Source organism: Podarcis melisellensis (genome assembly GCF_964234715.1).
Source record: "Podarcis melisellensis genome assembly, chromosome: 13".
In the NCBI taxonomy this organism is placed as follows: domain Eukaryota; kingdom Metazoa; phylum Chordata; class Lepidosauria; order Squamata; family Lacertidae; genus Podarcis; species Podarcis melisellensis.
This window is the reverse complement of record NC_138545.1, coordinates 39,255,978-39,279,676: the sequence shown is the minus strand read 5'-3', so window position 1 is coordinate 39,279,676 and position 23,699 is coordinate 39,255,978. Positions and strand designations below refer to the sequence as shown.

At 44.2% G+C, this 23,699-nt stretch overlaps 2 protein-coding genes across 3 annotated transcripts; both read left to right on the top strand.

The window, feature by feature from the left end:
* Positions 1 to 765: 765 nt before the first annotated feature.
* Positions 766 to 10,053, top strand: LOC309354100 (vomeronasal type-2 receptor 26-like). 2 transcript variants are annotated; one of them, XM_081883934.1, is made up of 6 exons: positions 766 to 1,074; positions 2,549 to 2,840; positions 3,942 to 4,799; positions 7,339 to 7,566; positions 8,315 to 8,441; positions 8,714 to 10,053. In XM_081883934.1, the coding sequence occupies exons 1-6, from the start codon at positions 860 to 862 to the stop codon at positions 9,607 to 9,609; spliced, it is 2,616 nt and encodes an 871-aa protein (XP_081740060.1). In that variant the 5' UTR covers positions 766 to 859; the 3' UTR covers positions 9,610 to 10,053. The 2 variants fall into 2 exon arrangements, with proteins under 2 accessions (XP_081740060.1, XP_081740061.1); XM_081883935.1 differs by lacking the exon at positions 7,339 to 7,566.
* A 3,259-nt stretch (positions 10,054 to 13,312) lies between these two features.
* LOC309354871 (vomeronasal type-2 receptor 26-like) lies at positions 13,313 to 22,940 on the top strand (the record flags this gene model as incomplete). The annotated part of the gene is made up of 5 exons (XM_081885135.1): positions 13,313 to 13,600; positions 14,426 to 15,283; positions 20,419 to 20,646; positions 21,642 to 21,768; positions 22,044 to 22,940. The coding sequence occupies 5 exons, from the start codon at positions 13,313 to 13,315 to the stop codon at positions 22,937 to 22,939; spliced, it is 2,397 nt and encodes a 798-aa protein (XP_081741261.1). The 3' UTR covers position 22,940.
* Positions 22,941 to 23,699: the final 759 nt, after the last annotated feature.

Here is a 23,699-nt window from a genome sequence, read left to right as displayed (position 1 = left end):
AGCACACAATTGGGGAGGGGAGCGAAATAGGCACTGCCTGCAGAGATCCCTGTCGCACCTTGCCTGGCTCCAGCAGCGATAAATACTATGGAATGGACATTGCTAATGCAAATATCAAGTTTAGCTTTGTGCCCATGTGGTGCAGTGGTTAGAATATTGCACTTAGAACAAGAAGACGTGTTCATATCCTTGCTAAAAGGGCCGCAACCAATACGATGTAATAGAAAAAAAAGCCAAGTCAATGGCTATACAAAAATGTGTTTCAGTACTTTGAAATACTGTAAGATAGTCCTAAATGCATCTTGGCATTGCCTTTGTTAGGAACATTCTTGCACACAGATATTTGCTGACAACACATGCTCAGCCATGAAACTTTGAGGATGGTCTGAGGAAGGCCAGTATGGCACCATAAAGACATATGTGTGAACCTGAATGGTTGCCGGGCATGGGGATGACAGAGATGGCTTTTCAAGAAACATCACAAAATATGTTTTCCTCCATTCTTCCGATTTTCTCGGCAATAACAGCACCTAGTTATTATCTCATTGGTAATTATCACACTTGTCATCATTGAATCTCCTTTGGATAAGGTCCTCATAGATTTGGAGAGAATACTAGTCAAAGACTAGTATTAAAGAATCCCTTCCTGCCATTTCAAACAATGGAGAGGGCAGAGGAAGAGACAGGATTTTCATTTTTCAGCTGGAGACTTGTACGACAGTCTTTTAATCTGTGGATTGGTGGAATGACCTGGCATTTGTGTGAGGGCAAAAGATTCTAGTGAGGTTGGTTCTGAAGCTAACAGGCATGTTCTCGATGGAAGTAAAGGTGTGTGACTAGAAGGAACAGTTGCCTCAGTATGCTGCTGATTATTGTGTCCATCCTCTCCTTTCTGCCACATGTGGTGTGCAAACATAACAAACGTTGCACCACCAATCATTCGCTCAGGATTCCACATGAATTCTATCAGCCTGGTGACTTTATACTTGGTGGACTTGCTTCTCATATCTTTGGCTCTTTTGCTAAAGAAGACTTCAGAGAAATCCTTATCACCCAACAAGTCCGTACTTTCTTGTAAGTAGTAATCAAGTACACATCAAGGAATCATTTGATTCTGATTCCCCATTCCTAATATTGCTTACTCAGAAACAAGCCCCCCTGATTTCAGTGGGATTCCTCCTCCCCCAGCAGAAGTAGGAATAAGAATTAGGTGCTAAGCTGAGGAAGGGAAATGGTGATCTGAAACTGCTAGTAAGATGAGATAGCTTGGACTTGCTGATCAGTTTTGTTCCCCCATTTCCTCCCCCCTCTTCACAATTCTCTTCCAGGCAGTGCTTCATTAGAGGAGCAAAGGTTTAGTCTTACTTGGAAATCTGAGTTTCCGCTGTGGAAGCCCTTCTTGAAATGAGGGGCTTCTGAATGCACTGAAGAGCCAAAGAGGTAAGAGAAAGCAGAGTCCCCAAACAGGTGCAAACACCAGAGTCACTTTCAGATGACTTGTTTATTTAGCATTCATCCATATTAGACAGTGTTGGCTTTTTAATGAGCACTCATTCTGATTTGTTTGTGTGGAGCTTCAATGATGTGTGAAGCTTGCATTGTCCCACACTTCACACTGAATTTCTCATAGGTGTTAGAATCACAACCCAAAACATTGGCAACCTGAAAGCACCCTCGGATAAGTAATCAACATCCAACTGTTGAAAGCTTCCAGTACCCACCACCAGGCAGGAGGGGAGATATAGGGGATGGGGGAGGTGACAGGATACTCCCCAAAGTGCAAGTGGTAAAATAGCTCTCTGGCTTCACTTTGAGTTCTTGAGAGAGGCTTGCTTTGACCCCACAGTGTGTTATTGTGAGGGATGGGGAGAGAAATAGAAATTCCACCTGTTTCTATGCTCTCTACAGCACCATCCTGATTTCAGAGGTAAGGGTGCATGTTGGAGATAAAGTGAGGTCCCTTCTCATTAAAGCAATCCTGAGAAGAGTTTTGGGTGAAGAATCTAACAAATGTAAACAAATTATGCATAGCTCTGATGAGGTAAAGAGTTGCAGCCAATTCAGTAGATACTCTTGTAAGTGCAACCACACTACAGAATAGGAATAGGTTACCAAGGGGTAGGATGTTAGAGAAAAGGTGTGAACCCTTCCCTGGTCTAAATATTAAACCAAGCCTGAGAAGAGTTTCTGGTGAGGAATCTTAAAAGCTCATCTTGCCTTTGAAGTAGGGTTTTTAGAGCACCATTTGTTCTCCTCCAAGCCAGGCTATGACAAACACACATGACACCCCAAGTTGAAAATATGTCAAGTTGAAAATGTTTCACAGGTCTAGAAATGTTGGTTACTATCCTACCTCTCTCTCCTCATTTTCAAACGGATCTGAACCAATAAAAGAGTTCTCTGCTAAGATTGATACAAAGCTCTTAAAGGGGGGGGGGCATCCTAAGCAGCAGATAGCATTGGAGGAGCAGCAGCATTCTAGCCTAGGAGCAATTTTCCAATGGCTTGCATATCTCTCCGTTATACATCATTAAATTATCCATTGCAGTATTATGCCTAAGAACTATCAGCATATTCTGGCTTTGGTGTTTGCGGTCAAGGAGATCAATGAGAACCCCACGATCTTGCCTAATATCACCTTGGGATTCCACATCTATGACAGTTACACCAATAAAAGGATGACCTATCGGGCCATTCTGGACCTTATTTCCATGCATCCCAGATATGTTCCCAACTACAGGTGCGGAATTGAAAAAAATCTGATGGGTGTCATTGGGGGACTTGACTTTGGAACATCCGTCTACATAGCAACCATACAGGGTGTCTACAAGATTCCCCAGGTAAAATACTGATTTGGGCATTTCGCAGCTCACTTATTATCTTTCCTAACCAGTGTTCGGCATTTCCGTGCGCTGCTCTGTTTCGCCAGAAGCGGCTGAGTCCTGCTGGCCACATGACCCGGAAGCTGTACGCCGGCTCCCTCAGCCTATAAAGCGAGATGAGTGCCGCAACCCTACAGTTGGTCATGACTGGACCTAATGGTCAGCGGTCCTTTTACCCTTTACCTTTAACCAGTGTTCACCCAGTGTTCGCCATAGCTCAGCGCAGGCACCTCTCAGTTCGGCACCAATGCCATTCTATGAGAACAAGAGAGAAGTTCATGGTGGGCTCCAGCACCTCTTTTTCTAGAAAAATAGCACTGGGTTTTAAAGACGTAATTTAATAGTAAGTCACTTTAGGAGGATTTCTATATTTAAAGGATTTAGATATAAAAAAATATAAATAGCTAAAAAAATTTTTTTATAAGTTTGCCTTGTATCTGAAAGTAAACATGATTGGTGCCTGGTGAGCAATAAATGGGTTGCTGTGACCAAAAGGTTGTCTCTGATGTCACCTTTTACACCTTCCATGAGGAGGAAAGAGAGAATAGCCTCCGCCAGGGCCGTCCCTTCCATTGTATCAAGTGAACAACCATATCAGGCCGTTCTGTTAGGGGTCACATATCAGTGGTGGTTGAGACAAGACACATGACTCTAGTTCTGTAGGCTGCAGTTCAGCCATGGAAACATCAGATGTTTCCAAACCAACCTCTCTCTATCCAGGCAAGCAAGCAAGAGGCAGTATTACTGTTCAGAGACACATATTGTACCAGCCAAGCACATGAACTGGAGGAGGGTGTGGCACAGGATGAGTGACACATGTGTCCTGGGGGCAAGCTCTGTAGAGTATCCCAAGGGCAACATAAGCGACTCATCCTTCTACGATCCAGTGTCTATGACTCTTTCTTGGATGTTGGAGCTATGTATGCAACACAGCCTCTCCTGGTTCCTATCTCGGGAAAAGCAGTTTTCTCTCCCACTCTTTTTGACAGAACAGACACCGCATATGAGTTCCTTCTACTACATCCATGAACCAATTTATATTTCTTCATTTCCTTTCAGCTCAGTTATGGCTCTTTTGCTCCACAGAACACGGATCAAAGCCGATCCACTCCTTTCTACCGGATGGTGCCCAGCGATGACCATCAGTTCACTGGGATTGTTGAGTTACTTGTCCACTTTTCATGGACGTGGGTAGGATTACTTGCGGCCAATAATGAGAGTGGAGAGAAGTGTATGCAGACGCTGCAACCTCTGCTTTCCAGGAAACATATTTGCTTGGCCTTCTTAGAGAGAACTCCCCAAGCTAGTTATGAGTATAATAACCTTCCCTTAATGTACCTCCAAGTGAATCAAGTGATTGTGAAGAGCAAAGCCAGTGCTGTTATTTTATGCGGGATTTCTGCATCCATACTTGTCTTGCAAGAAATGATAGCACAGTGGGAAGGGGGAAATGTGGCTGGGACACCTATGAGGAAAGTGTGGATTCTGACTGCTCAGCTCGATTTCATAGGAATCACTTATCCAACAAGATGGGATATGCAAGTCTTCCAAGGTTCCATCTCCTTTACAGTTCATTCCAATGAGGTGCAAAGATTCAGAGCCTTTCTTCAGCTCCTAAACCCCTTTGAGGAAAATGGAGATGGCTTTCTCAAGCAGTTCTGGACCCTGGTTTTTCGCTGTTTATTTCCAAACACCAACATGGAGGAGAAGCCCAATGGAAGCTGCACTGGAGAGGAGAAGCTGGAGGAGCTCCCTTCATCTGATTTTGAGATGAGCATGACTGCCCACAGCTACAGTGTCTATAATGCTGTCTATGCCATGGCACATGCTTTACATAACACATTGTTGCACAGGTCCAAGCAGAGGGCAGCGATGGAAGGAGAGATGCAGGAGCTACCGAAACTGCAAGCTTGGCAGGTACTGACTACCATTTGAAATGGGCAGGATCATGATGTCCAGGGGTATGTGCAACAATGCCCTGAAAATTAGTATAGATAACCATACAGCATTTCTTTCATTCAACTTTAATCTCTTCTATTATTATTTCCTTCCTTCTGTGCAATTAACACTCAAGTGTGGCTCCTGTTCATTTTCCCTATAGAGAATTTGAGAAATAAATTTGATGTTTTTTCCAAGAGGCAATATATTGGAACTGACTGTAAGTCAGGCTTCCTCAACCTCTGCCCTACAGATATTTTTGGTCTACAACTCCCATGATCCCTAGCTAGCAGGACCAGTGGTTAGGGATCACAATTCACACAGAATTTTTGTTTAAGGTGTTTGGCATAATTTTGGCCACACCTTTCCCGTCGTTCAGTCCCAGCTCCTGCCCACCTAGCTGTTCAAAAGCACCCCTAAGTGCAAGTAGATAAATAGGTACCGCTTTATAGTGGGAAGGTAAACGGCGTTTCTGTGTGCGGCACGGGTGCTGGCTCACCAGTGCAGCTTCGTCACGCTGGCCATGTGACCCGGAAGTGTCCTTGGACGGCACCGGTTCCCGGCCTCTTGAGTGAGATGAGCGCACAACCCTAGAGTCGGACACGACTGGCCCGAAAGGGCAGGGGTACCTTTACCTTTATCTTATTAAGATACATAAATGTGGGTGGTTGCTTAGGCATTGCTTACGACTATCTGTCCCCGCCCAGGGGCAGAACTGACTTCCAGTGAATGCCAGTAAGGGTAAACAAAGAGAACAACAACTACCAGATTTTTAGAAGACATCTGAAGGCAGTCTGTTTAGGGAAGCTTTTAATGTTTGATGTATCACAGTATTTTAATACTCTTTTGGAAGGCGCCCAGAGCGGCTGGGGAAACCCAGCCAGATGGGCGGGGTATAAATAATAAATTATTATTATTATTATTATTATTATTATTATTATTATTATTATTATTATTAACAATATTGGGGAGAAAACGGAGCTGGGCACCATACCCTCACCTTTCCCTGCATGCTCCCAGGGCCTTGCGTAGCCCAAGCCCAATGCCAGGGATTCAGATGAAAGCATGGTAAGACCTTGGATTCCTTTAATGGAATTCCCTTGCAGCAGCAGCAGCAATGGAGAGGCAGGCTCAGCCAACCCTTACCCCTCCACCAACCAATATTTAACCAATGCCTAACCACAACTTACAAGTTGTGACGATTTGCTATGCAGTAGGCAAAAACCAAATGGCACCAGCCAATCAGCCAAATGGACAAAATTCCAACCAGGCCCTTGCCCCCAAAGCAGACAACCCCATGACAGGAATAGCAAGGTCAAACGCAAGAGACCTAAGTAAGGGAGGGTGAGCGGGTGACCCGGTGCATGCAGCGAAAGAGAACGCTCAATGCTGCGTGCCCATTCACCTCCAATGGCCATCTAAATGATCTCGCCCAGGAACGAAGGGCTGGCCTGTCGGACCCCACGGCAACAAGTGCTCTCCATGAAGGAGAACATGCTTTGCCAATCTTTGATCGTTTATATGGGAATTAAACACTAGTTCCTATTTACAGAGTTATGTGGAAGAGAACATGGGTTGTTTGACCCTTTAAGTAGTTCCCTTTCCCCTCCTATAAAAACTATGCAATGGACTCTCTTTTATATTTTAAATAGAGAATAACTTTTACTCAGTGTACTTGCACGGGTTAGATTAAATATACCAGACAGACAGGTGTTCCTTATGTTACCAATACACTTACATAGATTTGAATCTAAGACAAAAACTGCTACAGACTGACTAACTCTGAGACAGGGAGCAGCATAACAGAACAAAACTGCTGCTCTGTTAAGACTGTTCATAACTGCCATAATTGTACCAACTGAAATAAGTGCCTCTGGCACAGGACATCACAGAGTTCTCTAGCCCTTGTGAGCATTAAGCCTTTCCTTAGCATTTTGGATGCTTTCAACTCACAGTTTAGGGGCTGGGGGAATGAGGTCCTCCATTGCTCTTTCCCTTTTACAAGCTCTCATCCCCTTACGCTGCTATTGGGGGCCTTTAAGACACTTATTGGTTAGTTATAAAAGTCCTGCCAAGCCAACAATTCCGGTGGCTTCTCCAATTGCTCTGTGGTTTTTCCGACCAGGGATAGGGGAGGAAGGAGAGAGTTTTAGCCACCAATGTTTCTTGTAGTGAAGTGGGCAACAATGAATTCAGTGCCTTTGATGATGAATTTGTTGTGCAAGACGGTTCAGAGTGGAATGGCAAGATGTTATTGAGACTTTTTGAGGCTACTGCATCTGGAATCAAAAGCTTTCACTCTGTGGCTTCAGCCCTTGCAATTGTTTCTTGTTCAGCAGGGAACTATGTGCTTTAGCTTATTTAAAAGGTCTAGAAACCACCCTTCAAAAGATTTAAAGCTCTAGTCTGAGCTTTAAAATCCCTGCCATTTACAGGCAGACTCTGCCCCAAACTGAGTTCAGTAAGGAGTGACATTCGGGCTTTAATTCAGTGCTCCTTTGTTTCCCTTTCAATGCAGCTTCACCCCTTTCTTAGGAGTGTCTCATTTAACAACAGTGCTGGAGAAAAAGTGTCTTTTGGTGAAAACAGGGAATTAGAAACTGGATTTGATATTACAAACTTGGTCATTTCCCCAAATAACTCCTATGTGAGAATCAAGGTTGGGAGGATAGATCTGGAGGCTCCCCCAGGAAAGCAATTTTCCATTCATGAGGACAAAATGGTGTGGCATAAACGTTTTCTCCAGGTGAGGAATGACAGCAATGTCCATGAGATGTGGGTAAACAAAATATTATTGCATTGCAGATCATGAGTCTAGTGTGTTCCTATCAAAGTGTGGTACATATCTTGAAGCACATGTGGAACATGGAATCCTTATTTTGCTTTTTTATTTTTTTTATTTTTTTAGGACCTGTTGCCCAGTATGTTTTCTAGGTATTCATACTACACCCCTGATTGCTCCTTGTCTTTGGCAGGAAGATAAGAAGAAAGCTTTTAAAAGGAGTCAGCTGAAGCCTCTTTTCAGTTGGGAAATGTGATAATAACACAATGTTCTAAACCCCAGAAAGGCTTCTAAGCATGTTCAGACATGTGTGTTAGATGCTCCTTACACCCCCCTACTCAGCACAGGAAGATCAGAGGGGGAACAAGTACACCAAGGATGTCTCTGGACATTGGGTACAGGGCTGGTGAATATTCACCCACTCCTCAATTTGAGCCCCTGTGCATTTTCTGTAGTGCCTGAAGGAGGCTCAAAAGAAAGCCATTTTAAGCACCTCTCCACCCCTCAATTGTGGATAGTGGTATTTTTCACCCTGAGTTGGTTCTAAGGAGGTCATTCGCACCTCTTAGTCAATACTAAAATCCCACTGCGCATACAATACTGAGAATGCTTGGCATGTCATGCGCTCCTAATTGTAGCTGAGATAATGGGAGCTAAAGAGCCTATACAGCTATATGTGCTAAACTGTTCCCATGCTTATTCCAATGGGCAGGTTCCACCCCGTTCTGTGTGTAGCCCAAGTTGCCCTCCTGGATCCAGAAAGATAAAGAAGGAGGGGGAGAAATTCTGCTGCTATGATTGTGCTCCATGTCCCCAAGGAAGGATAGCTTCCCAGAAGGGTAAGAGACACAACTCTCCCCCCTCACACACTACAGTGGCCAGGCCATCCCGATCCAAATATCTCCACAGTTGACATACCAGATGAAGATGGTAAGAGGCACCAGTAGCTATACATGCTAGTTGGCTTGGGGTTCAAACACATTGCATTGTATCTGGTGTGTTGGGAAATACCGATTTCCGATTTCATCCTAAGAGGTCCGTATTGGAGGAATTTGTATTTGCTCTTTAAGACACGATGAGTCTGCATATAATCTTTCCTTATTTACCTCAGACATGAATGACTGTACTGGGTGCTCAGAAGATCACTACCCAAACAAGGACCAAACGCAATGCATTCGAAAGACAATCAGCTTCCTGACTTTTGGAGAACCACTCGGGATGTGCATATCATTCCTCTCTCTCCTTCTCTTTCTGCTCACACTTTTGGTCCTAGTAATCTTTGCTAAGCATCAAGACACACCACTCGTCAGGGCCAACAATCGAGATCTGACCTACACTCTCCTCACCTCTCTCCTCCTTTGCTTTCTCTGCCCCTTCATCTTCCTCAGCCAACCAGACAGAGTGAGCTGCCTGCTCCGACAAATGACTTTTGGTGTTGTTTTCACTGTGACTGTTTCTTGTGTGTTGGCTAAAACCGTCACTGTTGTTTTGGCCTTTGTGGCCACCAGACCAGGATCCAGAATGAGGAAATGGGTAGGGAAAAGACTGGCAAGTGCCATTGTGTTGACTTGTACTATTATCCAAGCTGGTATTTGCACTGTGTGGCTGGGAACCTCTCCTCCATTTCCCCATTTTGACAAGCTTTATGTGACAGGAGAAATCATTCTGGAATGTAATGAAGGGTCAGCTGCCATGTTTTACTGTGTCCTGGGCTACATGGGCTTCCTGGCCGTTGTCAGTTTTGTTGTAGCATTTTTAGCCAGGAAACTGCCTGACAGCTTTAATGAAGCCAAATTCATCACCTTCAGCATGTTGTTGTTTTGTAGTGTTTGGATCTCCTTTGTTCCAGTATACCTAAGCTCCAAGGGAAAACACATGGTGGCTGTGGAGATCTTCTCCATCTTGGCCTCCAGTGCTGGCTTAATGGGTTCAATCTTTGCCCCCAAATGCTACATTATTATGCTGAGGCCTGACCAGAACACCAGAGGGCAATTAATTAGAAACTGAATGAGAGCGAAAAATAATAATTTTACTGGTGTGGCATTCAAAACCAACCAATCAACCTGTTTGTGTTCCCTTTTTGGTGGTGTTCCAGGTCTGTTGCTTAATGGATGATACTTCACAAATGGTACCAGAACATTTATTTCCTATCACAGAACACCTCAGGTTGTAGTCTTACAATTACTTGGGAATCATGTCCTTTGAAATTAATGAAATTCACTATGTGTATCTAGGATTACTGTTTAATAAAATATTCTAGTATGCAAAGGAAGCAATCACATACAAAAGAAGATGGCATAAAGCAAGTCCAGGATAGGATATACCAGTGCAAACTATTCCAGATGCAAGCCCAATTCAGCAGCAGCACTCTTGTGGCCTGAGCAGGCCTAACTTGGCAAAAGAGAACAAACCTCTAAAGTATTGTTGGAGTTATAACATCCTATTTGACAGCTTAACGGACAGGAAATTTATTTACTTATTTAGCCTATCTCCCTCTACAGTGGTACTTCGGGTTACATACACTTCAGGTTACATACGCTTCAGGTTACAGACTCCACGAACCCAGAAATATTACCACCGGTTAAGAACTTTGCTTCAAAATGAGAACAGAAATCGTTCTCCGGCGGTACGGCAGTAGCAGGAGGTCCCATTAGCTAAAGTGGTGCTTCAGGTGAAGAACAGTTTCAGGTTAAGAACAGACCTCCGGAACGAATTAAGTACTTAACCCGAGGTACCACTGTACTCTGGTTCTATTCCTGGACCTGCTCTTGGAACGGCCCCTTTCCAGGTTTTATTCCTCACTTAAAAATTATTGGACATGGCTCAACTGGCTGGGTTCTGGCTGAGGAAGGATGAGGAAAATTTGCTGGTATGTCTGTAGCTGAGCTGATGATGAGAGAGTTACACTAGCATAGCTTGGCTGCAGCAGGAATCTCCCAGCTCAGCCAGAGACCCACTAGACAGTGGTGTAGCATGGGTGGGTTGGGGGTCTGGGGGCTGTTGCCCCAGGTGCACAATTGGGGAGGGGAGCAAATAGGCACTGCCTGCAAAGATCCCTGTCGCACCTTGCCTGGCTCCAGCAGCGATAAATACTATGGAATGGACATTGCTAATGCAAATATCAAGTTTAGCTTTGTGCCCATGTGGTGCAGTCGTTAGAATTTTGCAATTAGAACAAGAAGGCATGTATTCATAGCCTTGCTAAAATGGCCCCAACCAATACGATGTAATAGAACAAAAAAGCCAAGTCAATGGCTATACAATTATGTGTCTCAGTACTTTGAAATACTGTAAGATAGTCCTAAATGCACCTTGACATTGCCTTTGTTAGGAACATGCTTGCACACAGATATTTGCTGACAACACAGTGTGCTACCTAAAACTTGGCAAGAGGAGATTAATCCAGAAGTGAAGTTCACAACTGTTTGTTCTATTTCCTAAACCTTTGCTCAGCCATGAAACTTTGAGGATGGTCTGAGGAAGGCCACTATGGCACCATAAAGACATATGTGTGAACTTGAATGGATGCCGGGCAGGGGGCTGACAGAGATGGCTTTTCATGAAACATCACAAAATATGTTTTCCTCCATTCTTCCGATCTTCTCAGCAATAACAGCACCTAGTTATTATCTCATTGGTAATTATCACACTTGTCATCATTGAATCTCCTTTGGATAAGGTCCTCATAGATTTGGAGAGAATACTAGTCAAAGACTAGTATTAAAGAATCCCTTCCTGTCATTTCAAACAATGGAGAGGGCAGAGGAAGAGGCAGGATTTCCACTTTTCACTTGGAGAGTTGTAAGACAGTCTTTTAATCTGTGGATTGGTGGAATGACCTGGCATTTGTGTGAGGGCAAAAGATTCTAGTGAGGTTGGTTCTGAAGCTAACAGGCATGTTCTCGATGGAAGTAAAGGTGTGTGACTAGAAGGAACATTTGCCTCAGTATGCTGCTGATTATTGTGTCCATCCTCTCCTTTCTGCCACATGTGGTGTGCAAACATAACACACGTTGCACCACCAATCATTCGCTCAGGATTCCCCATGAATTCTATCAGCCTGGTGACTTTATAATTGGTGGACTTGCTTCTCATATCTTTGGCTCTTTTGCTAAAGAAGACTTCAGAGAAATCCTTATCACCCAACAAGTCCGTACTTTCTTGTAAGTAGTAATCAAGTACACATCAAGGAATCATTCAATTCTGATTCCCCATTCCTAATATTGCTTACTCAGAAACAAGCCCCCATGATTTAAGTGGGATTCCTCCTCCCCCAGCAGAGGTAGGAATAAAAATTAGATGCTAAGCTGAGGAAGGGAAATGGTGATCTGAAACTGCTAGTAAGATGAGATAGCTTGGACTTGCTGATCAGTTTTGTTCCCCCATTTCCTCCCCCCTCTTCACAATTCTCTTCCAGGCAGTGCTTCATTAGAGGAGCAAAGGTTTAGTCTTACTTGGAAATCTGAGCTTCCGCTGTGGAAGCCCTTCTTGAAATGAGGGGCTTCTGAATGCACTGAAGAGCCAAAGAGGTAAGAAAAAGCAGAGCCCCCAAACAGGTGCAAACACCAGAGTCACTTTCAGATGACTTGTTTATTTAGCATTCATCCATATTAGACAGTGTTGGCTTTTTAATGAGCACTCATTCTGATTTGTTTGTGTGGAGCTTCAATGATGTGTGAAGCTTGCATTGTCCCACACTTCACACTGAATTTCCTCATAGGTGTTAGTATCACAACCCAAAACATTGGCAACCTGGAAGCACCCTCGGAGAAGTAATCAACATCCAACTGTTGAAAGCTTCCAGTACCCATCACCAGGCAGGAGGGGAGATATAGGGGATGGGGGAGGTGACAGGATACTCCCCAAAGTGCAAGTGGTAAAATAGCTCTCTGACTTCACTTTGAGTTCTTGAGAGAGGCTTGCTTTGACCCCACAGTGTGTTATGGTGAGGGATGGGGAGAGAAATAGAAATTCCACCTGCTTCTATGCTCTCCACAGCACCATCCTGATTTCAGAGGTAAGGGTGCATGTTGGAGATAAAGTGAGGTGCCCTTCTCTGGTCTGAACATTAAACCAATCCTGAGAAGAGTTTTGGGTGAGGATTCTAACAAATGCAACAAATTATGCACAGTTCTGATGAGGTAAAGTGTGGCAGCCAATTCAGTAGACACTCTTGTAAGAGAAACCACACTACAGAATAGGAATAGGTTACCAAGGGGTAGGATGTTAGAGAAAAGGTGTGAACCCTTCCCTGGTCTAAATAGTAAACCAAGCCTGAGAAGAGTTTCTGGTGAGGAATCTTCCCTGGTCTATCCCTTGGAATATTAAGCCAAGGCTGAGAAGAGTTTTCGGTGAGGAATCTTAAAAGCTCATCTTACCTTTGAAGTAGGGTTTTTAGAGCCCCATTTGTTCTCCTCCAAGCCAGGCTATGACAAACACACATAGCACCCTAAGTTGAAAATATGTCAAGTTGAATATGTTTCACGGATCTAGAAATGTTGGTTACTATCCTACCTCTGTCTCCTCATTTTCAAATGGATCTGAACCAACAAAAGAGTTCTCTCTAAGATTGATACAAAGCTCTTAAAGGGGGGGGCATCCTAAGCAGCAGATAGCATTGGAGGAGCAGCAGCATTCTAGCCTAGGAGCAATTTTCCAATGGCTTGCATATCTCTCAGTTATACATCATTAAATTATCCATTGCAGTATTATGCCTAAGAACTATCAGCATATCCTGGCCTTGGTGTTTGCTGTCAAGGAGATCAATGAGAACCCCACGATCTTGCCTAATATCACCTTGGGAGTCCACATCTATGACAGTTACACCAATAATAGGATGACCTATCGGGCCATTCTGGACCTTATTTCCATGCATCCCAGAGATGTACCCAACTACAGGTGCGAAATTGAAAAAAATCTGATGGCTGTCATTGGGGGACTTGACTTTGGAACATCCGTCTACATAGCAACCATATTGGGTGTCTACAAGATTCCCCAGGTAAAATACTGATTTGGGCACTTCACAGCTCAATTATTATTATCTTTCCTAACCAGTGTTCGGCATTTCCGTGCGCTGCTCTGGTTCACCAGAAGCGGCTGAGTCCTGCTGGCCACATGACCCGGAAGTTGTACGCCGGCTCCCTCGGCCTATAAAGTGAGATTAGCGCCGCAACCCCATAGTTGGTCATGACTGGACCTAATGGTCAGAGGTCCTTTTACCCTTTATCTTTAACCAGTGTTCACCCAGTGTTCGCCATAGCTCAGCGCAGGCACCGCTCAGTTCGGCACCAATGCCATTCTATGAGAACATAGTTCAGTAGTTCATGGTGGGCTCCAGCACCTCTTTTTCTAGAAAAATAGCACTGGGTTTTAAAGACGTGATTTAATGGTAAGTCACTTTAGGAGGATTTCTATATTTAAAGGATTTAGATATAAAAAAATATAAATAGCTAAAATATTTTTTTTGTATAAGTTTGCCTTGTATCTGAAAGTAAACATGATTGGTGTCTGGTGAGCAACAAATGGGTTGCTGTGACCAAAAGGTTGTCTCTGATGTCACCTTTTACACCTTCCATGAGGAGGAAAGAGAGAGAATAGCCTCCGCCAGGGCCATCCCTTCCATTGTATCAAGTGAACAACCATATCAGGCCGTTCTACAATCCAGTGTCTATGACTCTTTTTTTGGATGTTGGAGCTATGTATGCAACACAGCCTCTCCTGGTTCCTATCTCGGGAAATGCAATTTTCTCTCCCACTCTTTTTGACATATGAGTTCCTTCTACTACATCCATGAACCAATTTATATTTCTTCATTTCCTTTCAGCTCAGTTATGGCTCCTTTGCTCCACAGAACACGGATCAAAGCCGATCCACTCCCTTCTACCGGATGGTGCCCAGCGATGACCATCAGTTCACTGGGATTGTTGAGTTACTTGTCCACTTTTCATGGACGTGGGTCGGATTACTTGCTGGCAATAATGAGAGTGGAGAGAAGTGTATGCAGATGCTTCAACCTCTGCTTTCCAGTAAACATATTTGCTTAGCCTTCTTAGAGAGAACTCCCCAAGCTAGTTATGGGTATAATAACCTTCCTTTACTGTATCACCAAGTGAATCAAGTGATTGTGAAGAGCAAAGCCAGTGCTGTTATTTTCTGCGGGAATTCTGCATCCATACTTGCCCTACAACCAATGTTAACACAATGGGAAGGGGAAAATGTGGCTGGGACACCTATGAGGAACGTGTGGATTCTGACTGCTCAGCTCGATTTCATAGGAACCACTTATCCAAAAAGATGGGATATGCAAGTCTTCCAAGGTTCCATCTCTTTTACAGTTCATTCCAATGAGGTGCAAAGATTCAGAGCCTTTCTTCAGCTCCTAAACCCCTTTGAGGAAAATGGAGATGGTTTTCTCAAGCAGTTCTGGACCCTGGTGTTTCGCTGTTTATTTCCAAACACCAACATGGAGGAGAAGCCCAATGGAAGCTGCACTGGAGAGGAGAAGCTGGAGGAGCTCCCTTCATCTGATTTTGAGATGAGCATGACTGCCCACAGCTACAGTGTCTATAATGCTGTCTATGCCATGGCCCATGCTTTACATAACACATTGTTGCACAGGTCCAAGCAGAGGGCAGCGATGGAAGGAGAGATGCAGGAGCTTCCGAAGCTGCAATCTTGGCAGGTACTGGTTACCATTTGACATGGGCGGGATCATGACGTCCAGTCAGGCTTCTTCAACCTTGGCCCCCCAGATGTTTTTGACCTACAACTCCCATGATCCCTAGCTAGCAGGACAAGTGGTCAGGGATCACAATTCACACAGAATTTTTGTTTAAGGTTTTTGGTATAATTTTGGCCACAACTTTATTAAAATTCATAAATGTGAGTGGTTGCTTAGGCACTGGTTACGACTATCTGTCCCCGCCCAGGGACAGAACTGACTTCCAGATTCCATTGAAAGCCAGTAAGGGAAAACAATATTGGGGAGAAAATGGAGCTGGGCACCATAGCCTCACCTCTCCCCGCATGCTCCCAGGGGCTTGCGTGGCCTAAGCCCCATGCCAGGGATTCGGACGAAAGCATGGCGAGACCCTGGATTCCTTTAATGGAATTCCCTTGCAGCAGAAGCATTGGAGAGGCAGGCACAGCTAACCCTTACCCCTCCACCAACCAATTTTTAACCAATGCCTAACTGCAACTTACAAGTTGTGACCATTTGCTACGCAGTAGGCAAAAACCAAATGGCACCAGCCAATCAGCCAAATGGACAAATTTCCTACCAGGCCCCTGCCCCAAAAGCAGACGACCCCATGACAGGAATAGCAAGGTCAAATGCAAGAGCCCTAAATTAGGGAGGGTGGGCAGGTGATCCGGTGCACACAGCTAAAGAGAATGCTCAATGTTGCGTGCCCTGTATAAAAAACCTTTGGTCCATTCCACAAATTGGCAACATCAAAATTTCCCCAGTAACCCAAACAGCCCAATCCCTGCCAATGGCCATCTAAACGATCTCACCCAGCAACAGAGGGGTGGCCTGTCAGACCCCACCGCAGCACATGCTTTCCATGAAGGAGAACACCCTTAGGCAGGAAATTGTCCTCAATCTCCCCTTCATGGATCACTGCCTTGCCGTGGCGAAGGGGCTTGAATAACTCGGAGAAGGTATGAGCTATGCCGTGCAGGGCCACCCAAGATGGACAGGTCATAGTGGAGAGTTTTGACCAAACGTGATCCACCTGGAGCAGGAACCGGCAAGCCACTCCAGTATCCCTGCCAAGAAAACTCCATGGACAAAGACATATAAAAGTTATGACGCTGGAAGATGAGCCCCTCAGGTCGGAAGGCGTCCAATATGCTACTGAGGAAGAGCGGAGGACAAGTACAAGTAGATTCAGAGCTGATGAAGCCGAAAGGAAGCTCAGTTGCGGATATGCCTGGAAGCGAAAGGAAAGTCCAATGCTGTAAGGAAAAATATTGTATAGGAACCTGGAATGTAAGAACCATGAACCTTGGTAAGTTGGATGTGGTAAAAAATGAGATGGCAAGAATAAATATTGACATCCTGGGCATCAGTGAACTAAAATGGACGGGAATGGGCGAATTCAGTTTGGATGGCCATCATATGTACTACTGTGGGCAAGAATCCCGTAAAAGAAATGGAGTGGCCCTCCTAGTCAACAAAAGAGTGGCAAAAGCTGTATTGGGATGCAATCTCAAAAATGATAGAATGATCTCGATAAGAATCCAAGGCAGACCTTTTAACATCACAGTAATCCAAGTTTATGCACCAACCACTGGTGCTGAAGAAACTGAAATTGACCAATTCTATGAAGACTTACAACACCTTATAGAAGTGACACCAAAGAAGGATGTTCTTCTCATTATAAGGGATTGGAATGCTAAAGTAGGGAGTCAAGAGATAAAAGGAACAACTGGCAAGTTTGACCTTGGAGTTCAAAACGAAGCAGGGCAAAGGTTAATAGAGTTCTGCCAAGAGAACAAGCTGGTCATCACAAACACTCTTTTCCAACAACACAAGAGATGACTCTACACATGGACATCACCAGATGGGCAGCATTGAAATCAGATTGATTCTCTGCAGCCAAAGATGGAGAAGCTCTATACAGTCAGCAAAAACAAGACCTGGAGCGGACTGTGGCTCAGAACATCAGCTTCTTATAGCAAAATTCAAGCTTAAACTGAAGAAGGTAGGAAAAACCACTGGGCCGGTAAGATACAATCTAAGTCAAATCCCTTATGAATACACAGTGGAAGTGAGGAACAGGTTTAAGGATTTAGATTTGGTGGACAGAGTGCCTGAAGAACTATGGATGGAGGCTCGTAACATTATACAGGAGGCAGCAACGAAAACCATCCCAATGAAAAGGAAATGCAAGAAAGCAAAGTGGCTGTCCATTGAGGCCTTACAAATAGCGGGGGAGAGAAGGCAAGCAAAATGCGAGGGAGATAGTGAAAGATACAGGAAATTGAATGCAGATTTCCAAAAAATAGCAAGGAGAGACAAGAAGGCCTTCTTAAATGAGCAATGCAAAGAAATAGAGGAAAACAACAGAATGGGAAGAACCAGAGATCTGTTCAAGAAAATTGGAGATATGAAAGGGACATTTCGTACAAAGATTACCATAATAAAGGACAAAAGTGGTAAGGACCTAACAGAAGCAGAAGACATCAAGAAGAGGTGGCAAGAATACACAGAGGAATTATACCAGAATGGGTGGCTCGTACACCCCAGGTAGTGTGGTTGCTGACCTTGAGCCAGACATCCTGGAGAGTGAAGTCAAATGGGCCTTAGAAAGCACTGCAAATAACAAGGCCAGGGGAAGTGATGGTATTCCAGCTGAACTACTTAAAATTTTAAAAGATGATGCTGTTAAGGTGCTACACTCAATATGCCAGCAAGTTTGGGAAACTCAGCAGTGGCCAGAGGATTGGAGAAGATCAGTCTACATCCCAATCCCAAAGAAGGGCAGTGCCAAAGAATGCTCCAACTACCGCACAATTGCACTCATTTCACACGCTAGCAAGGTTATGCTTAAAATTCTACAAGGAAGGCTCAAGCAGTATATGGACCAAGAACTCCCAGAAGTGCAAGATGGATTTAGAAGAGGCAGAGGAACCAGACACCAAATTGCAAACATGCGCTGGATTATGGAGAAAGCTAGAGAGTTCCAGAAAGACATCTACTTTTGCTTCATTGACTATGCAAAAGCCTTTGACTGTGTCGACCACAGCAAACTATGGCAAGTTCTTAAAGAAATGGGAGTGCCTGATCACCTCATCTGTCTCCTGAGAAATCTCTATGTGGGACAAGAAGCTACAGTTAGAACTGGATATGGAACAACTGATTGGTTCAAAATTGGGAAAGGAGCACGGCAAGGCTGTATATTGTCTCCCTGCTTATTTAACTTATATGCAGAATTCATCATGCGAAAGGCTGGGCTGGATGAATCCCAAGCCGGAATTAAGATTGCCGGAAGAAATATCAACAACCTCAGATATGCAGATGACACAACCTTGATGGCAGAAAGTGAGGAGGAATTAAATAACCTTTTAATGAGGGTGAAAGAGGAGAGTGCAAAATATGGTCTGAAGCTCAACATGAAAAAAAAAACCATGAAGATCATGGCCACTGGGCCCATCACCTCCTGGCAAATAGAAGGGGAAGAAATGGAGGCAGTGAGAGATTTTACTTTCTTGGGCTCCATGATCACTGCAGATGGTGACAGCAGTCACGATATTAAAAGACGCCTGCTCCTTGGGAGAAAGGCGATGGCAAACCTAGACAGCATCTTAAAAATCAGAGACATCACCTTGCCAACAAAGGTCCGTATAGTTAAAGCCATGGTTTTCCCAGTAGTGATGTATGGAAAAGAGAGCTGGACCATAAAGAAGGCTGATAGCCAAAGAATTGATGCTTTTGAATTATGGTGCTGGAGGAGACTCTTGAGAGTCCCATGGACTGTAAGAAGATCAAACCTATCCATTCTTAAGGAAATTAGCCCTGAGTGCTCACTGGAAGGACAGATTGTGAAACTGAGGCTCCAATACTTTGGCCACCTCATGAGAAGAGAAGACTCCCTGGAAAAGACCCTGATGTTGGGAAAGATGGAGGGCACAAGGAGAAGGGGACGACAGAGGACGAGATGGTTGGACAGTGCTCTCGAAGCTACAAACATGAGTCTGACCAAACTGCGGGAGACAGTGGAAGACAGAAGTGCCTGGCGTGCTCTGGTCCATGGGGTCACGAAGAGTCGGACACGACTAAACGACTAAACAACAGACCTCAATCTTTGATCGTTTATATGGGAATTAAACACTAGTTTCTATTTACAGAGTTATGTGGAAAAGAGCTTGGGTTGTTTGACCCTTTAAGTAGTTCCCTTTCCCCTCCTATAAAAACTATGCAATTGACTCTCTTTTATATTTTAAACAGAGAATAACTTTTACTCAGTGTACTTGTACGGGTTAGATTAAATATACCAGACAGACAGGTGTTCCTTATGTTACCAATACATCTCACATAGATTTGAATCTAAGACCAAAATTGATACAGACTGACTAACTCTCAGACAGGGAGCAGCATAAAAGGAACAAAACTGCTGCTCTGTTAACTGTTCATAACTGCCATAGTTGTACCAACTGAAATAAGTGCCTCTGGCACAGGACATCACAGAGTTCTCTAGCCCTTGTGAGCATTAAGCCTTTCCTTAGCATTTTGGATGCTTTCATCTCACAGTTTAGGGGCTGGGGGAGTGAGGTCCTCCATTGCTCTTTCCTTTTACAAGCTCTCATCCCCTTATGCTGCTATTGGGGGCCTTTAAGACACTTACTGGTTAACTGGAAAAGTCCTACCTAGCCAGCAATTCCAGTGGCTTCTCCAATTGCTCTGTGGTTCTTCCGACCAGGGAGAGGGGAGGAAGGAGAAAGTTTTAGCCACCAGTGTTTCTTGTAGTGAAGTGGGCAACAATGAATTCGGTGCCTTTGATGATGAATTTGTTGTGCAAGACGGTTCAGAGTGGAATGGCAATATGTTATTGAGACCTTTGGGGGCTACTGCATCTGGAATCAAAACTTCCACCCTTGGCTTCAGCCCTTGTAATTGTTTCTTGTTCAGCAGGGAACTAGGTGCTTTAGCTTATTTAAAAGGTCTAGAAACCACCCTTCAAAAGATTTAAAGCCATAGTCTGAGCTTTAAAATCCCTGTCATTTACAGGCAGACTCTGCCCCAAACTGAGTTCAGTAAGGAGTGACATTCGGGCTTTAATTCAGTGCTCCTTTGTTTCCCTTTCAATGCAGCTTCACCCCTTTCTTAGGAGTGTCTCATTTAACAACAGTGCTGGAGAAAAAGTGTCTTTTGGTGAAAACAGGGAATTAGAAACTGGATTTGATATTACAAACTTGGTCACTTTCCCAAATAACTCCTATGTGAGAATCAAGGTTGGGAGGATAGATCTGGAGGCTCCCCCAGGAAAGCAATTTTCGATTCATGAGGACAAAATTGTGTGGCATAAAAGTTTTCTCCAGGTGAGGAATGACAGCAATATCCATGAGATGTGGGTAAACAAAATATTATTGCATTGCAGATCATGAGTCTAGAGTGTGATACATATCTTGAGGCACATGTGGAACATGGACTCCTTATTTTACTTTTGTTTTCTTTTAATAGAAGGTTAGGACCTGTTACCCGTTTGGGTTCAGCATTGTTTTGATCAAATCATAATGATAAATTTGCATGTTTTCTAGGTATTCATACTACACCCCTGATTGCTCCTTGTCTTTGGCAGGAAGATATGAAGGAAGCTTCTAAAAGGAGTCAGCTGAAGCATCTTTTCAGTTGGGAAATGTGATAATAACACAATGTTCCAAATCCCAGAGAGGCTTCCATGCATGTTCAGACATGTGTGTTAGACTGCTCCTTATACCCCCCTACTAAGCACAGGAAGATCAGAGGGGGAACAAGTACACCAAGGATGTCTCTGGACATTGGGTACAGGGCTGGTGAATATTACCCCACTCCACAATTTGAACCCCCGTGCATTTTTTCCAGTTCCTGAAAGAGGCTCAAAACAAAGCCGTTTTAAGCACTTCCCCATCCCCCAATTGTGGATAGTGGTATTTTTCACCCTGAGTTGGTCCTAAGGAGATCATTCGCACCTCTTAGTCAACACTAAAAACATGCCTTTCTAATTGTAGCTGAGATAATGGGAGTAAAAGATCTTATACAGTGGACGCTTGGGTTCGAACATGATCCGTGCGGGATGCATGTTTGCAACCCACAGCATTCGCAACCCACGTCTGTGCATGCGCCGATTGCAATTCGGTATTTCTACGCATGCGTAAAGTGCAATTTAGCACTTTGGCACATGCGTGACTGTTGAAACCCGGCAGTAACCCTTCCAGTACCTCTGGGTTTCGGCAGTCCGCCACCCAAAAAAACGCAACCTGAAACGGACGCAACATGAAGTATGAATGTACATTTATATGTGCTAAACTGTTCATATGCTTATTCCAATGGGCAGGTTCCACCCCATTCTGTGTGTAACCCAAGTTGCCCTCCTGGATCCAGAAAGATAAAGAAGGAGGGGGAGAAATTCTGCTGCTATGATTGTGCTCCATGTCCCCAAGGAAGGATAGCTTCCCAGAAGGGTAAGAGACAACTCTCCCCCCTCACACACTACAGTGGCCAGGCCATCCTGATCCAAATACCTCCACAGTTGACATACCAGATGAAGATGGTAAGAGGCACCAGTAGCTACACATGCTAGTTGGCTTGGGGTTCAAACACATTGCATTGTATCTGGTTTGTTGGGAAATATCTAAGATATTTCCAATTTCATCCTAAGAGGTCCATATTGGAGGAATTTGTAGTTGCTCTTTAAGACATGATGAGTCTGCATCTAATCTTTTCTTTTTTACCTCAGACATGAATGACTGCATTGGATGCTCAGAAGATCACTACCCAAACAAGGACCAAACACAATGCATTCCAAAGTCCATCAGTTTCCTGACTTTTGGAGAACCACTCGGGATGTCCATAGCATTTCTCTCTCTCCTTTTCTTTCTGCTCACACTTTTGGTCCTAGTCATCTTCGCTAGGCATCAAGACACACCCCTCGTCAGGGCCAACAATCGAGATCTGACCTACACTCTCCTCACGTCTCTCCTGCTCTGCTTTCTCTGCCCCTTCATCTTCCTCAGCCAACCAGACAGAGTCACCTGCCTTGTCCGACAAATGACTTTTGGTGTCGTTTTCACTGTGACTGTTTCTTGTGTGTTGGCTAAAACGGTCACCGTTGTTTTGGCCTTTGTGGCCACCAAACCAGGATCCAGAATGAGGAAATGGGTAGGGAAAAGACTGGCAAGTGCCATTGTGTTGACTTGTACTATTATCCAAGCTGGTATTTGCACTGTGTGGCTGGGAACCTCTCCCCCATTCCCCCATTTTGACAAGCTTTATGTGACGGGAGAAATCATTCTGGAATGTAATGAAGGGTCAGCTGCCCTGTTTTACTGTGTCCTGGGCTACATGGGCTTCCTGGCCATTGTCAGCTTTGCTGTAGCATTTTTAGCCAGGAAACTGCCTGACAGCTTTAATGAAGCCAAATTTATCACCTTCAGCATGTTGTTGTTTTGTAGTGTTTGGATCTCCTTTGTTCCGGTCTACCTGAGCTCCAAGGGAAAACACATGGTGGCTGTGGAGATCTTCTCCATCTTGGCCTCCAGTGCTGGCTTAATGGGTTCCATCTTTGCCCCCAAATGCTACATTATTATGCTGAGGCCTGACCAGAACACCAGAGGGCAATTAATTAGAATCTGAATGGGAGCGAAAAGTAATAATTTTACCGGTGTTCTCTTTTTGGTGGTGTTCCAGGACTGTTGCGTAATGGATGATACTTCACAAATAGTACCGGAACATTCATTTCCTTTCATAGAACACCTCAGGTTGTAGTCTTATAATTACTTGGGAATCATCTCCATTGAAATTAATGAAATTCACTATGTGTATATACAGTTTTAATAAAATATTCTAGTATGCAAAGGAAGCAATCACATACAAAAGAAGATGGCGTAAAGCAAGTCCAGCATAAGATATACAAGTGTAAACTACTCCAGACGCAAGCCCAATTCAGCAGCAGCACTCTTGTGGCCTGAGCAGGCCTAACTTGGCAAAAGAGAACAAAGTATTGTTGGAGTTATAACATCCTATTTGACAGCTTAACTTACTCCGCTTTGCCAAGTTACATGATGAAACGGACAGGACATTTATTTACTTACTTAGCCTATCTTCCTCTACAGTGGTTCCTGGGGTTACATACGCTTCAGGTTACAGACTCCACAAACCCAGAAATATTACCTCAGGTTAAGAACTCTGCTTCAAAATGAGAACAGAAATCGTCCTCCGGCGGCACGGCAGCAGCAGGAGGTCCCATTAGCTAAAGTGGTGCTTCAGGTGAAGAACAGTTTCAGGTTAAGAACAGACCTCCGGAACGAATTAAGTACTTAACCCGAGGTACCACTGTACTCTGGTTCTATTCCTGGACCTGCTCTGGGAACGGCCCCTTTCCAGGTTTTATTCC